The sequence below is a fragment of the Haliaeetus leucocephalus genome, unplaced genomic scaffold (genome assembly GCF_000737465.1).
Source record: "Haliaeetus leucocephalus isolate CR32 unplaced genomic scaffold, Haliaeetus_leucocephalus-4.0 Scaffold203, whole genome shotgun sequence".
NCBI lineage: Eukaryota > Metazoa > Chordata > Aves > Accipitriformes > Accipitridae > Haliaeetus > Haliaeetus leucocephalus.
The window spans coordinates 658,163-675,108 of record NW_010972639.1 but is presented as its reverse complement, the minus strand read 5'-3'; the positions used below and the strand labels follow the sequence as shown (position 1 = coordinate 675,108).

At 38.3% G+C, this 16,946-nt stretch overlaps 1 protein-coding gene across 2 annotated transcripts in view; it reads left to right on the top strand.

Annotated features, from left to right (window-relative positions):
* Nucleotides 1-16,946, top strand: part of MEGF10 (multiple EGF-like-domains 10) — an 81,179-nt gene that overhangs the window by 29,457 nt on the left and 34,776 nt on the right. For both annotated transcript variants that reach the window (XM_010566068.1, XM_010566069.1), the window contains exons 6-11: nt 249-369; nt 2,253-2,389; nt 5,867-6,079; nt 12,060-12,234; nt 13,091-13,211; nt 15,577-15,740. In XM_010566068.1, coding sequence (XP_010564370.1) covers nt 249-369; nt 2,253-2,389; nt 5,867-6,079; nt 12,060-12,234; nt 13,091-13,211; nt 15,577-15,740 — 931 coding nt within the window. The remainder of the gene's footprint in view (nt 1-248; nt 370-2,252; nt 2,390-5,866; nt 6,080-12,059; nt 12,235-13,090; nt 13,212-15,576; nt 15,741-16,946) is intronic.

The following is a 16,946-nucleotide window of genomic DNA, read 5'->3' as shown; positions in this document are numbered from 1 at the left end:
GCACCAACCAGTGTAGAAAGAAATATCTTTAAGAAGAAATAAATCCTAGATTGCCCGGTCCATTTCATTAGATCTTTTGCATGGATGCTTTGCAATATTCAGTGTGCATTTCTTTATGTTGGACTGCTTTCTGTTTCATACTTTTGGCTGGAAAAGTTAACGATAGCATTAAAAATGAAGAGGTGGCTGGAGACAGGAGTCTGTGCCAAAGTAACGGTTGTCTCTGTTGTTTACCACCACCTCCCCAGCTGTGAGGACCTCTGTCCCCCCGGGAAGCATGGGCCACAGTGCGAGGAGAGATGCCCATGCCAGAACGGAGGCGTCTGTCACCACGTCACCGGGGAGTGTGCCTGCCCGCCAGGATGGATGGTAAAAACACTTTCCGAAATCAACACAAGCCCGTAAAACTTCCATATTTGTAGATTTCGGGCAGTGTCAGAAAAGGTTACCAAATGAGGATAGCAAATGCAGTCTGCCTGTAGCCAAGAGTAATGAGAAACGTATTTTAGCATAAGGGATGGAATAAAATACTTACAAAACCATCTGTTACTGAAAATCCTCCAGTTCTGTGCTGCCTTTTTAACCATATCGGATTCTGGAAAGCAAAATACATGAATTGTACTATGACAAGGCAACATCCTTTGGATCTTGTCTGGAAGTCATTAATTTCTAGATATAATTTGATATTATAGGGAAGTGACACCATTATGTATTTTAGCAGTGGATTTTGTGCCTGGTTTTCTATGTACAGTATGCATGGCAAAACCCCCAAACCGTTAGATACTGTGTTAAATGTTGGTGATGGAAATGGGACATCAGAAGTTTGACATTATCTTTAGACTTTCTACCCTTTTGTCAGTGGGTAGGGAAAGAAGAATTGACCTCGGAGCTGCAAGTACCCTCCCCTACTACCAGGCTGCCAACTCTGAGTTGGCAAATAATGGAGTTGGAAGGTGATCAAAAGGTTGGAAGGTGACCAGAGCCCAAATAATTTCTTTAAATACATTTGTAGATAATATTTATCAATAGTATTTATTAATAATGTTTTCTATTTAAGTGTCCATTTTGGGTGAAAATCCACATTTACTGAACTTTCAATTATCTCATGATAATTGAGATATTATATTGAGGTAACCTGTGCCAGAGATCAATTTTTCACTAACTAGAGAACATAGCTATAAATTATCATCTTTGTGTGTTTGAATAGCACCACTCACTTGGGTACTTAATGTGGATTATGGAGATTTTTACTTTTTATTCCACCTCATGTTAGAAGAACAAAATTATTGGTCATAGAATACAGATGTTTGCATAAATTCTTGACTCCATTTATCTGCTTAAATACAGCTAATGAAAAATGAGATAACATATGAAGCAGTGATGGAAATTTTATACTAGTGTGTGTCTTAATTAATAAATTACTCTTTAGCCTTTTGACTAATTTTCCATTCCAAGTAGTTATTTAAGCATAACTCTTTGTTAGTTTTAGTTCTTTCAATTCTGTGAAACACAATTTTGTCAGCTTAACCTTCTTTACTTTTCATGTAAGGAAGGTTTAAAGTAGCCAGGTATAAATTCTGCAGTATCTTACATTAGCTAAAATACTTGCATGTCTTTTGTCTGATGAAATGCCTGTAAATACATTTCTCTTGAAATGGCTTCTTAAAATTCTTAAGAACTGATGGTCCCTTCACTACACAGGTGTAATTAATTCCAAGGATGTAAATAGCAGTGCAGAAATTCCAAACCCGTTGAAGGGAAGCAGACATCCTACCTAGGCTTTTAAGTTATGCTGCTTTCAATGAAATTACAAACAGCTTTTCATTTCATCAGAAAAAAACCCCCAGCTTATCATAAAGTAGTATAATTGGGGCACTACAGCAATTGCTGATTTCTACACCACTACTCACTGGAGGGCATTTCCGGATGTCTTGATATATACTACTCCTGATAAATAAATTGGGAAGAGCCTGACATCAATTAGTCTTAAACGCCTAAGTGTTTTCACTGTTGCTTAGAGATAGTGTTTTTCATTAGTTTGCCTTCCAAAATGGAAATCCTAGAAGATTAGTCCTCCAGTGCTGAAGCATACCCCACATTTAAAGCTGGAGAAGAGTCTGGCATTTCCGAGATCAGCACTAGATGAGTGACACAAGATGTCCTTGATCTTCCTTCATCACAAAACTTGATTCCTTGTCCATTTAAGCTGTAATCCCAAATCTAATACTAAGATTTTTTTTCTGCACATGCAGGGTATGGTCTGTGGTCAGCCTTGTCCTGAGGGTCGTTATGGGAAAAACTGTTCCCAGGAGTGCCAGTGCCACAATGGAGGGACCTGTGACTCAGTGACAGGTCAATGCCATTGCAGCCCAGGTTACACCGGGGAACGGTAAGGAAAACTTCCTTTTGCCAGACTGCTGAACCTGCAAGGGGTCTGCTACGACAAAGAAAGTTAAGAAGCTGGTAGAAAGCAGAATGAAAATATATGTGATATGAATAAGAGTCTTATGAAATGTCTGCCATGTCACTTAGCTGATGCTGCGTCACAAGTTAAAAGTGCCTATGTGATTACCCTTTTGTGAGGAAGTGCTAGGTTTCAGGATTTTCCTGCTGTGGCCCATGCTCTGGCAGTGTCTTCTGGGTCTTCACTTGAGTGGCTTGCAGAATGACGCAGTTTGGGTTATGGTGAATGGGTGAGGAGGGAAACTCTTGGTTTTGTGCAGATGTTTGGCAGCCATAGTAGCAAGAGAGTCTCATTTGGTTCCTCTTCAAAGCGAGCAAGCTGGAGAGTTGTCTCCTAAAGTATTTCATTCAAATGAAGAAGTGAAGCTTTTTTATTTTCCAACTTGATTGCTAAAAATCATCTTTTGTAGATTGGAAAAATAATATAGCAAGACATCATTTTTTAAGGCAGTGGAAAGTGATGAAAGAAGCATTCTGCATGTATTTTAAACAGCATACAACTCGTTTGCTGAGGTCAGCAGCAGCTTAATCACTGGGGTCAGTCCAGGGAATCTCTGCCAACAATAGTAAGTATTATAACCATATGCACTTCCCACGTGAGTGTTCACAGGACATGGGGAGAGCTGTGCCAGACATAAGGGGAAAAAAACTCATAAAGACAAGAAAAAATTAGTCTAGAGCCATTTGGATGCCAAAATTAAATTTGCATCTGTGAAGAAACAGTGCAGAAAGTGGTAGATGCATTTAAAGAGGCACAGACAAGTCAGCAGGGAAATCAAAGGAATATCCATATGAGAGTCTACACACTGCACTACACTGGTGTTTTTAAAAGCAATTAAATTTTTTGTCTTGGAATTCAAATCTGACTTCAATCTGAAATGCCTTACAGGCTGCAGCATTTTGATCACTTTTTGCAAGTCTGAGCTCCCTCTTTTCTTGCAAAATGAGCTGTATTTGCAATTCTTTTGTTTTTCAAGAAACTGCAAGGGCAGGAATGGGTCGGAAGCAATGTTGTAGACCTGGTTCTTATTTCATGTCAGTGGATTGGCAAGGGAGGGAAGTGTGGCAAGAAATGTGTGGGCATTGGCTGAGCTAGCATGTACATACCAGCAGCAAAAAGGACGTTTTTTAAAGTGTTAAGCTATTCTCCACTTCTTGTTGTGTATAGCTTCAACAGTATTTGTCTTAGATTTCGGTGTGGTGGTGACTCCTGGAACTTGGTCATACAGCAAGAAAAAGAGGACTCCTAGAGCATGTAACAGTTTCTGGGTGATGTGAGTTAACACAAGAGAATGTAGTTCAAACTACTTTTATAATTCTTCTGCCTAATACTTTTTGATTGATACCTGTCCTCACCACAAAGTGGAAAAGGGTATTTCAGAAGCTGATGAAGATGGAATTAAAAAAAAAAAATTGCAAGGTTAAATTTCCTCTAATTTGGCTGGAATTCCTGATTGTCTTTTGGAGAAAATTCATTCTCAGATTTATTTGTTTAACTTTATTAGGAAACATTTAAACAGGGTTATTAGCTGTATTACTATGCTACACCTTTGAAGGAAAGGGGATTTTATTGCTGGCTTCAGTCAGGGCAGAGTTACAAATACCTTGAAACTTCTGGATAACACTATCAGATTGAGGCAAATACTGCAGAAGCATTAAATGAACATGTGTATCCATTTTACCTCAGTCAGAGGGCTCTGCTAAATTCTGTTATATTTTGCAGTGCCTCGTATCACTTGTCTTTGAAATTTTCCCATAATAAACCACCAATCATACAGTAAAAATACAAAAAACCAAATTGTTTATGAAAAATGGAAAGAGACCACCAAGGAAATTCTTTTATAGGACTGGGGAAATGAGAAAGTTGTAAGCTGATAAAACCATTAATAAGTTATCAAGTAATCTTTTGTAATCAAGTTTTGTTATCAAGTAATACTTTTGTACAATTTGTAGCTTGCTAAAATTTGCAGGTACCCAAATTGCAGAAGATGTTATGTACCCGATACCACCTGTTGAGTTGACAGCACACCTCAAGACTTAAATGTCAGCATGTTCTGGCCTTAAAGCTTTGGGATTTAGCTGTTTTGTCTTTTTGTCTATGTCAGCATAATTCAGAGTTTATAGGATTCTTGTATTGAAAAATAGGGGGATTTTCCCTGACACATAAGCTATGAAATGTTGTCATCCTTGGCTCTGAGGCATGAACCGGTTGAGGTGAGAGGTCTGGTCTCACACATGTAATCAAATGTTTTAAGTGCACTTAGTGCTGGAGCCTTTAGTAATGCTGTAGCAGTACTGGCATTCCAAATTTTAACAGTTCAGTTATAAAACACAGAGAAGTTAAAGCTGAAAACATCAAACTCGTATTGTATCTCTTAAATACATTGCCAAATGAAATTACTATCCAGAAACTCATTAGTAGATGAGTTGCAAGTTTTAGAAGCGGGATACTGAAAATTGTCTTTTAATAGTCAGGCCAGACAGCTAAACATACAGTCTGATCTTTAGGTTAAATAATGTCTTTCATATGTAAAACATCAAGGAAATAAGACTGTTAGCTAAAGTAGCTATCTTCTAAAAGCTTTGTGAATGAAAGAGGAAAAGTCTGGTGAAGAAGTCTCTTTAACAGGATATATTTTCCTTAAGGAGCAACAAAAATCACAGCTACTCTCCCATACAGGTTAAACTCAAGTCTTTACTAATTTTCAGTTTCATCTGTTAGAAAAATCAGATGAAAAGAAGGGGTTTAGGTTCCTGAAGATTTTCCCATGTCATCCTATGAATTTTTGAAGGGCAAAATCAACAAAAAAAATAGGTTTAGAATGAAATTCTGGAAAGAAGGGTATTCTGGAAACATCATGTGTTTGGAAACACAATTAGAAAATATTCTTATTAGAGACTGCTGAGTGTGATTGATTGCCAGGGAACTTCCTGGCCTGAGTGTCTGCAGGGGTGTGATTGTCTGCTGGCTATTCACACTATTGTTAAGTGGAGAATCTAGATCACTTTAAGAAATTAGAGATGGATGGCTTTTGAAAGAAAATATTTGAAAATTTATTCCTTCATACTTCAGGTCTGATTTAAGAGGGTTTGGTTTTGCTCTGGTCCTGAATGCAAAGGGCAGTGGTCTGTTTGTGCACATTGTCTCCTTTGTTGGAGAGAAGGAAGACCTTTTTCTGAGGAATTTGCAGAACCAATGTTTTTAAGCCTGTCTAGCTGAGCAGCAAAAGAAACCAGAGAGACAGGTACTTCTGAATATGAAGTTATATAAATTCCTGCTCTACTTAAGAGGTGTATTAGACCAGTATAAGAGATCCCTCATAAACCATATTTCCCTTAAATCTCCAAAAGCTGTAGTTTATGGGAAATAAAACTATTTTTTCTTTGTTCATTGTTCTTACAGATGCCAAGATGAGTGTCCAGTGGGGACTTATGGAGTGCAGTGTGCCGAGACCTGCAAGTGTATGAATGGTGGGAAATGTTACCATATTAGTGGTGCCTGTCTCTGTGAACCAGGATACACCGGAGAGCACTGTGAAACAAGGCTTTGTCCTGAGGGAATTTATGGTCTCAAGTGCGATAAAAAGTGTCCCTGCCACATGCCAAATACCTGGAGGTAGGCTTTACACCCTTTAGCCTGTTTTCTTTTTCTATATAGAATATAGAAATCTGAATATAATCTGAAAATAAGTATTTCCTGATTTTTCTAGTACTTTCATGCAAACTGAAGCAGATAAAGACTTGTAAGACTATTTGGTATTTAACCATATGAAAAAAGAAAATATCAGCCCAAAAGAGCTTCTGAATTTTAGTGCTTGCAACTGTATTTGATCTTAATATTCACTGCTGTATTTGGTCTCTTACCCACGAAATAACTTTTAAGACAAAGTGTGGCCTTTGTCTATATTTACTGCCTGAATAAATCGTTATATTTTTCACCATACAAAGTCAGTATACATCACACATCCTTTGCATATTCTGGTGTACTGTAGATGAGAAATAACTGAATTGAAATCAGTTGAAATGGATGTATAGTCTTACAAGTCGGGCATGAGAGGAGAACCCAATTCTCTCTCTGTGTATACATATATAAGAATTGGTGTAGGTGACATTTGTATTTTAATACAAAATTTCCAAAGCCTTACCAGTTGTAAATCTAGGTTTCAAAAATACATTTTTTGTCATTTAAATTATTTTTCCAGAAAATTTTCTAGATTTTTTTTTCCCTAGGAAAAAAATCTATTTCTCTAGAAAGCAGGTAAAATCTGATCCCTGGAAATCAAATGAAAATGCTTTTCCAATTAGCTTACCTTTTACCATCTCTCCTTATTCAGGCAGTACTGAGTCTTATTTTTTGAGTTTTCTGTGTCTTTGTGGATTTTGCAGTGTTCCAGCATATTGTTATGAAAATTTAAAAACTAGCTATTTGGAGACAAACTTTCAGCCATGAGGGAGGAATGTCAGATGTCAGTTGAGGCAAGCCAACATATTTATAGAATAATTCTGGACAGCTTTGTCTTGTTAAAAACCACAGTTCTTCTGATTAAATACTTTGGTCATTGTGCATTCACTTACACATTCACTTACACTTAATTGCATTACTAATCACAGTACCTTAGATAAGGTTTTTGAGCATAATCTAACTTATTGCTGTTGAAAATGGCTGTGAAAGAAATTTGCAGAAACTATTGACTGTTGAATAGAATGCTGCAGTATGTTGTATATAAGATGCACTTTTCCTCATAGATAAAACAAAAGCCTTTAGTCAGAATTCAGCAGTGATGTTAAAAGCACTCAAGCATATACATGGAAATACCTATTCTGTTAGGCCTCTGTGAAAAATTACTTTGTGGATTGTCTGAGTTGTTCAACATGCCTTTCATTGGCAAACCATGTGACAGCAAACTGAATTCTTTTCCCTTTCCATTCATATACTTTTACAGTTATGTGCTTGCACTTCTGTTTTTCCCATTTACTTGAAATGTCTTTTGAAAAAATACAGCGTTTTTGACATAAAATCCAGCAATTCATTCTTTGGGCAGTGCATTCAAGAATAAATGGCACTATAATTCTGACCCATCTAGCTCTCAAATTATGCTAGTAGACCAAATACTATTGTATTATGAATTACGGTTAGCTGCTTTCCTGAAAATCTGTCTGAAGACTGTTGTAGCAGCCTTATTTGACAGGAATGCATTACACTGTACAGTATTTCTGATATTACAGGAATTACTTCTGATTCATGTTCAACACAGCTGTTCCTTCATTTATATCACTGGAAGACAACTTGTGGTCAAATCAGATCACAAATGTTCACATGTAAACACCAGCATATAGCTGGCCTTTTTTTGAACATTTTCCCTTCTGTATGACAAATCAAAAGGCACTTAACAGTCCTGTAGGTGCGGGAGCATATTTGCAAGGGCATAATGATCTGTGAGGAAAACAAAGATTTTCTTGACTTCACAAGTGGTTTTTTCATATATAGGTTCCTTCCCCCTTGGTCAGGAAGTGATTAAGACCACCACATAACAGAAATCAGAGGGCATCTGTGTAATGGTATAGAAGACAAAGCTCCCTGCAGAGACTTAACGCTTTTGAGAATCTTTTGAGAAGCCAGTTGTGTCTGGCTGTCTTTATCTCTCAGTAAATATCAATCAGCCAGGAGACAACTTTTTAAGCACATCAGGGAATACCCTCATCCCTTACTTGCCTACCACAAGTACTATTTGGGCTTGCAGTAGCCAGAGGATCTTCTTATAGCACTAACCCATTTAGCAGCAATGTAACAACCAATAATCCCAGGGCACGAGAAAGGGGGCATAATTCCTTCTTGAAATACACTTTGTGTGTCTGTAGGACTGGGATTCTGTTAGGACTTCTAGGGGCCTTGATATCCTAAAAGCTTTTTTCATCTGTGTGTGACCAGTTCTTTAGATATCCTCAAAGAGGAGCTGTTGGTAGGCTTAGAGCCCTAGGTTATTACTTACATTCTTATTATTCATAGATACAGAAATGAACTAGAGGTTAGTTAAAAAAATACTTAGCACCAAAAAATACTGCTGTAAAATATGTGTACATAAGTTGCAGTATTCAAGTATGTGTCTAGCAATTTTCTTCAAATAAAGATACAAAACCATTACGATACACCGTAGTTCAAAAACATATACATATTTCTGTTACTGTTTGATGATTGAGGAAATTGCATCAAAACAGCTTTGGCAATAATTTGTAATTTGCATTTTGGGTAGGCTAAGCTACAGGGATTTTGCTGCTGCTGTTGGTTGATGGCAGCTCCTGGGGATGAAAGGCAAACCCGTCTTTGTTCTTGGTTGTATCAGCAGCCTTTATTAGATGCTTCGTAAAGGGTTAGTCATAGATATACTTAAGAGATTTTATTCTTTCTGAAGGGTCCAGAGGACAGCAGCAGGTAACAGCCCTCTTGTGCCATGGTTATTCTCTATTGCATTTTTTGATAGATATATGAAAGGATTTGAGCAAGAGTGCAGATCAGAAACAGACCTCTGTTCTCTGTGACTAGGTGACACTATTGATTTTTCCGTTTTTACTTAACAGTCAAGAAAAGAAATAGAGTGAGTGCTAGGTGGCTGAGACTAAGACCACATAAACCACACTTCCTCAGTGGGGTACAACAGCAGCTCTGTAAGCTGGTATGAGCAGACCCATGTGTCCCTGCCACTTCCATCCACAGTTTGTGGGGCTTACAGAAACTTGTCATTCTGAAGATCCGGTTTGCAGGAATAAGAGAAAAAGATCTCAGTCTGCCTTCATCAATGTTGTCACTTCATTTTGTACAGGAATGTTCTTCTAGCCTAAACCACTTTTAGACTGGGTTTTGTCATGCCTTTACCCAGGTGACACCTGATGATCATTCAGAAAATGTAAAAAAGGCAGACTGTAGCTGCGTATTTACCTAGAAGGTTTACAAAAGATATTTGTTACACCTGTGTTACAGCATATGCACTGGTTTCAGGTTGATCTCCAAGCTAAATTTGAGATGTCCCTGGGTTTTTTTCTTGTAAGCTTTTTCTGGTGATCTTCCACCACTGCTTTACACCTGTAGGTAAGATCAACTGAGGTCATTCTGTATGACCATCTAATTTGGTATAGTTCAGGCTGGAATTAGGTTTTATTCATGACATGAGCTCTAATTGGGTTTCTTTTGTCTCAGCCTTTTTCTGAGATACATATATAGGGTCAAGTGGAATTCTATAGTGTCATACATGCTTAGTTCATATAGCTTGGGTGTGTTTTTAAAGTCAAGATTAGGGCATCTTGCAATTTTGCATTTTTCTAATGGACTTGTACGTACACGTACAAGAGCTTTTCATGGAAATTTTATATTGCATAGGGTGCTACAGAACTTAGTTGGGTATTGTAATAGTGAAACACCTATATAAATCATATGAAAATCATTAAGTTCATCTAAGTCCTTCAAATATATAGTATCAACTACCCAGAAGTATTTTTTTTGTCTCTGTACAGAGTAAGGTTGTATTTCCAGAAAGTGTGAACAAAAGACCAGGAATAAAAGCAGATGTACTGGCAGTTATCTTTCAATATCTCTTTATTTCCCTATCTTAATATATAAATCTTATTGCCAATTAAGCTAACTGCATGAGAACCCATCAAAAAGCTTCAGAAGTGCTCCAGCTTCCTACATCTAATTACAAACTACGGAATACTAATTTTGGTGTCAATCAATATATGTGCAAGTATGCCTTAGCAACACTCACTGGGGGGCACAGAATATCAATGCCTCTGCTTCATACCCATGCTTGCTCATGTGTGTGGTCTCCCCCTCTCCTGAAATGAAAAAGACCCAACAACAAACAATGCTGGGATTTATGTCTTAAAATGACAGAACTACTAATTTTATGTCGTAAATATATTCTAATTCATATCCTAATGACTATTCAGTTGTGGATTGAAAAATCTTTTCATATACCCTGCCCTGTATTTTCCCACTGATAAGAAACATGGGAATTGGATCCAAATGCCACTGGGTGCCTACAGGAAGTTAATAGGGGACAAATCTGATTATCTTGCTGCATTATGTATTTTCATGATTTTGCATGTATTTTATATAAGAATAGTTCCATTTCCACTTAGTTCATGGCAGGTATACTTATAACTGAACAAAAACCCGGGACTGTTGACAATGAACATCATGAGTTTTGAAGGATTTCTGCATATATCATTTAGTTGAAAAGACCCTTCCTCTCACTTTGTGTAAACCAGCTTAACTGTCCAAGAGATTTTATCTTCAAGAGCCCCAAATCCTTATGATGTCATAGTCTATACAACAATATATGGAGAGCAGAATGCATGATGATATTCCAACCTTTATAATTCATACTTTCCTTGATCAGCAATAAGCTGTCAGTTGGTTGTATCTGGCAATAAGAAACTCTTAGTTTGACAAGAGTAGTCCTCCAGTCCTGGAGCAGTTGCAACTAATATTGCGTTCCCTTATTATGTTGCAACTTTTTCAAAAAATATTGTTGTTACTTAAGTTACAGCACCTAACAAACTTTCAAATGGTCAGAAGAATACTCAGTTTCAAACACACCCCCGCACAAGGAATCAGCAATCTTGCAAAATCAAGCTCCTGTCATGGGTCATTTAATGTGTCTGGATGAAGGCACGTTTTTTTTCCAGCACACTTAAAGGAATTTCACTTCAATCAGTGGCAGACAAATATGTTTAAACAGTCTTCCCATTGTAAATGTATTGGATTTGGATATTAGGGCTTTCCTTTGGTGAGAATTAAGCAAGTGCTTTGTCTGCCAGAGTGCCACAGAGTACCCCATTGTGTCCACTTTTCCAGCACATATATTTCTGCACAGCTGATGATGTCCATTTGTTATGAGGCAACAGCTGTCTGACTGGTCCTTCAATGAAACTGCTGTTCCAGGTAGGGACAGCTGGTCAGCCACCAGGTATGGCCAACATATACTTTCCAAAAGGTCACTGCTCTGATGGTGTATCTGACTTCTGCCCAATGCAAATTATTTTGTATCATTCCCGAAAAGATGCCAGTTGTCCTCTTTTCAACCAACTATTTAAAGAAAAGAGCATGCTTGCTACTCATTGGGCGCTGTGTTATTATTTTGTGTTGGATGCCATGCTATTTTACTGAAGCATCACATTTCTCAGACAACGTGCTGCTGAGTTTGGGCAGTGTTATGAAAATGATCCTATTATACTTGGAGTGGAAACCTAACGATACATTTTGGGGAATTTTGTGGTTTCATCACCTTAATATTTGTAACCATGGGTATCTATTTTATGGTAAAAACTATGTTTCAGATAGGTTACTTTTCAACTAGCTTTCCATGTCCTCCCAAAATGTCTATATGTTGTATGGTTACATTTTTTAACTGCCATGCATGTATACATACCTACACAGAACCCTTTGCTTTGTGGTTTGGGGAGTAAAACCATTTCTATGCATAGCATGCAAGATCCTTTATGCAACCTATCTATAACAGCATTTTGTTCTCTGGAAAAAAAAAAAATATCGATGTCATGTTTAGTCCTGAATTATTTATCCTCTCATCCCCTCCTGGCAGCTGTCACCCTATGTCTGGGGAATGCTCCTGCAAGCCCGGCTGGTCTGGGCTCTACTGCAATGAGACGTGTTCCCCGGGATTCTATGGCGAGTCATGTCAGCAGATCTGCAGCTGCCAAAATGGTGCTGACTGCGATAGTGTGACTGGAAAATGCACCTGTGCCCCTGGATTTAAGGTAAATAAGTCTCACAGTCCGTTTTCGACTCCATTGCCTTTAGTTAAGTGCCAAATTCTTCAAGATGCCAGAGCGTCCTTTCTCCATCACAGTAAAAGAGAGGCAAGGATATTTACGTACCACTGGGTGTGTTACAAGATAAGACCCTGAAAAGGCAAAATTTGTGATTGGTTCTCAGTACTGAAATGAAGCCAGTTTAAGAAAGAAAAGTTAGTTGCTTTATAAGATATAGATAAGAATGAGGGTGTGCTGTTGAGGTGTAAATAAAGGGAGGAACGATAGGTTTCAGTCATTATCTTGATGCACCAACTCCTCATGCTCCATCCAGAGAAACTCTAGACAAAGACATTTGTTTTTACAGTTCAGGACAGATTATTCTGCAGCTTTTACACACATTTGCTGTTACCTGTGCATTGGATGCTAATCTAACACAGAAAACATTTAACAGTATGACTGTTCTAGGAATAATAACTGTGAAAACTTCATCCAAATTAATTCTTAAAAATATTTTACATATCCACATTATTTTCTATTAAACTGCTGTCTTACCATGTTTTGGTTTCATAAAGGGCTTCTTTATTACTGAAAATACTGTCCATTGATCTAACCAAGAGCTGTTAGCTATGTCACCTGAGCTCTCACAGCAGCTCATGGGAAAATAATGCTTATTGTAGACTTAAAAACCATGAAGAACTCCCTCTCCCTTAAATTCGGGATAACTTAATGACAGTGTAGGACAGCCATGGGCTGTATGTTTTCTGGCTTTTGTAGCACCTGAGTCAGACCAGGTCATTTATTAGTAGTATTGTCTGAACCTCCTCAAATATTTTTTAGACTCTATTTTTGTGTAATTCAGGGTGCTGCTTGTGGTACTCCTTGTCTTTTGGGGACATACGGCGTAAACTGTTCGTCTGTGTGCAACTGCAAAAATGAAGCCATCTGTTCACCAGTAGATGGTTCTTGTGCCTGCAAAGCAGGTAAGTGTCTCTATAGATTAATTTTCTTTTTCTGTAATCATAAAGTGAAATTGAGTTTTTGAAATAGAGAAGAAGAAAGAAACTTAATAAAAAGCAGACCACATTGAAGGCCATATCACTAGATACTTTATGCTTCTGCTGTTCTGGGAGGCGAAAACTAGGAAAACATCTGCTCAGAGAAGAGTGCGTGTACCTCGTGTTCATGTTTCCTTGATGCAGTTCTCAGTGGGCTGGATACTGTTGCCGGGTGAATTATGAGTGTTTACTCTGAGATGGACCACCACTTGTGTCTGGTGGCAGTGCTATGGTCTACTAGAAGGACTACTGTATACCATTTATCTGATGTCAGCTGTCCTAGTCAAAATAGCCTTGTTTCCCCTCAGCCTGGGTGAGCACACCTCTGGCTGCCATCCTCGCCCCTCTCAGCATCACAGAGGCACAGGCTTCTTCCTGCCAGTTTAGCACTGACATTGATACCTACCGGCAATTTTTTCTATTCGAATACTCTTTTCCTCAGCAATTCTCTGACAAAACCTTGCCTAAACCCCTTCCCAGCCTATGCCTTCTACTGTTCCCTGCTTCCACAAGAAACTTTCTGAATCTCCCAGTATTAGTGTGAGTGGACTCATGCTCCTTGACCCCTCTGCCTGGCTCTCTCTTCCCAACAGTAATTTTGATGGTCTACGTACCTCCACCAGAAGCTGTATGTGCCTGACCACCTCTCCATCTCCCAGTAGCACATGCCTTTGGCTGGAACAAAGATACCTGAGACATCCTCCAGCGCTGGTTCTGCAGAGATCTTTTCCCATATAGCGGTCTACAGGTCCACATGGTGTTCCTGTTCATTGCAGAATATGCTACTAAACTCCACTTAAAGATCTGCTTTTGCAGTACACCTGTTCTCTTTTCCACTTCTTCTGTGAGGAAGGATTTGAAGTCCAGCATCCCTCAGTTGTGATGCTGGGTTGCTGAGAAGAGAGGGGCTGTTGAATGCTCCCAAGCAAATCGTGTACCCAGTCCATGTTGTAGACACTGCTGTCTAAAAATGTTTTTCTAAAAATAGATGATGGTTGAGATGGGGGAAGTGTTAGAGTTACCTAGAAAAATAGCCACTAAACTTGTCAGGGACTGATACAATTAAATCAGTCGTGTAGCAAATGTGGACGTTTCCAACTTCTACTCTCACTAGAGACAGTGGAGCTGATTTAATTCTCTTAAAGTAGCTGAGTAGCTACTGCTAAATAGCTAGGTTGTAAGGAGAAAAACTATTCCTTGAGCCATGTATTATCCTATCTTCTTGTGCATTGTGCAGTTTTAATCATACTACAATGAAAAAGGACAGCAAATTGTGAGGTTAAACTAAACCCAGATACTTGTCATGTAAATGAAGGAAATTTATAAATTCTGGAAAGTCACTTGAGACAAAGTGTCTCAATTTTCTAGCTAGAATAGTATAACATTTTTTCCTGAAATGACCCCTAAATTCAAAGTTATCAATCCAGGGCACGAGGCAGCTTCATTTCTATACATGTGTTTTGCATAGGCTATTGATTAAGCTTGGTGCAGAATTATTTTTCCCTTCGCTTACTGTAAACAAGGTACAAAATTAGAAACTTGGCTTGTGTCATTGCTGATGATAACGTATGACTGGCTCATGCCATTTCTCTTGTATCCAATAGGTGATCACATTTTTAAAAATCTATTTACATTTCTGTCTATCCAGTGCACAGTCTACGAATCATTGCTATCAGGCATAATCAGTTGTGAATGCTGCATTTTAGAACCATTTTCCCTTACATTCTTTTTTGTATTTGAAGAGAAGCACAAAAATAATCTAAAAGGTCTTCTGCGTATCCTTGGAGAAATCTGATTTATACACTACTTTTATGTTTTCACTGGTTTTTTTCTGTCTAAGATTTCTGTTAAAACCGTATTGCAGAACTCTCTGTATTGAACACTGGTGGAAGAATTATGAAAGCAGCAGCTTAAGTCTAGGGAAAATATTCTTTATTTCTTATATTCAGGCTATGCCTTAAAACTTTCAGTATAGTTTAGTCCTTCTCAATGAAATTTCAAGGTGTCCCTGTTTTCATTTCAGATTTCCCATCAATTGCTTTTGTATGTTGGCATGGCACCCATCTGCAAATGTGTGCTGTGCACAGATGTTACAAGGTGCCCTTGAGCACCTTTGTTCAAACCCCAACAAGTCCTCAGCTGAAATTGCTGATACTAGCCTGTAGTTAACGTTAGCCCGGTATTGTGCATCTCTGAGAGATGCCACATGGTAGGCGGAGGGAAACATGTCCTCAGAGAGGAATGAGGGAAAACCTGATTAATTTGTCACTTTAATTCTTATACTTGGCAGGTTGGCATGGTGTAGATTGCTCAATAAATTGTCCCAGCGGTACCTGGGGACTTGGCTGTAACTTAACTTGCCAGTGTCTTAACGGAGGGGCTTGCAATGCTCTGGATGGAACCTGTACCTGTGCCCCAGGCTGGAGAGGAGAAAAATGCGAACTCCCTTGCCAGGTAGTTTAATAATTTCACTGATTTTTGCACTGTAGGATAATACTGGGCAGGAGGACACTCCTGACATTCTTCTGACTTCATGGGGATAAGTCCCTAAGGAACACTGCACCTGATAGCCCATATGCTACTGGGTTCAAGATCAGGAACATGCACCAACAATTCTTCTGGAAGAACTCTGCTGTGCAGCACACCAAAGAACACAAAAAATGACTACACAAAATGAAGATGCACAGATGAACACTTTTTCTGCTTTCATACTTTAAAGTTGGACCTCAAACTTTTCATCAGCTCCTTTAGAATTTCTTGAAAAACACACATATATTACAATATAATGGTGAAGGAATCACCTGAACTGAACATAAACCTTGTAGATTCCCCTCCCATATCACATTCAAGCTTCTGTCAGTTTGGACTAGCTCTACTGAGCAATAACATGATAGGAATAGCTGAACTACAAAGTAAGACTGGAAACCATGCCTCTGTTTTGAATGAAAATTTGTTCTGTTGAATTGCTCTTGGAATACTCAGAAGTGATTTTTGGGCATTGTTTTTGCTTTTAAGATGAGGCATAGCATACACTGATATAGTGAGTAAAGTGGCAAACAAATTCTAAAATTTTCTGGAAAGCTGATTAGAGTACCATCTGTGCACGTTTATGCAGTGCATGTCCATCAGAAGACTAATTTTTCTTTTTTCTAAAGAAGCTTTATTTATCACTTAGTGTCTGATTCTGAAGGATGATGAGATCTCCCAAGCTCCATTAGCTCTTCCAAAACTGGCTTATTAAAAAAGATAGGTATTGCTTCATGGCATTTGCTTCACTGTTCCAAATATAGCAAAATAATGCTTAAAAGCATTTCTACATCAGATAATTTAGCATGCCCATGCTCATTGTCTTGCTCTTGCTCTCTCTGTGTCAAATGATGTCCACAAGCATTTACATGTTTAAAAGGCATGTTCTGCCTCAAAATTCCAGAGCAGGAGAATAAACAGAAAACTAATGCAAATATGTCCAGTGTTGTCTGATTTTCTTCTTGTTTGAGCAGAGAGTTTATTTAAATCAATCTATTTCAATTTGTTTAAATAACTTCAGAAAATTAATATCACTGCCCAGGTTGTTGCTCAATATTTGACTGAAATTTGGACTCCAGTCCAAAAGGACCACTTTTCAACAACATATTCGAGGACTTCCTTTCTTTCCAAATC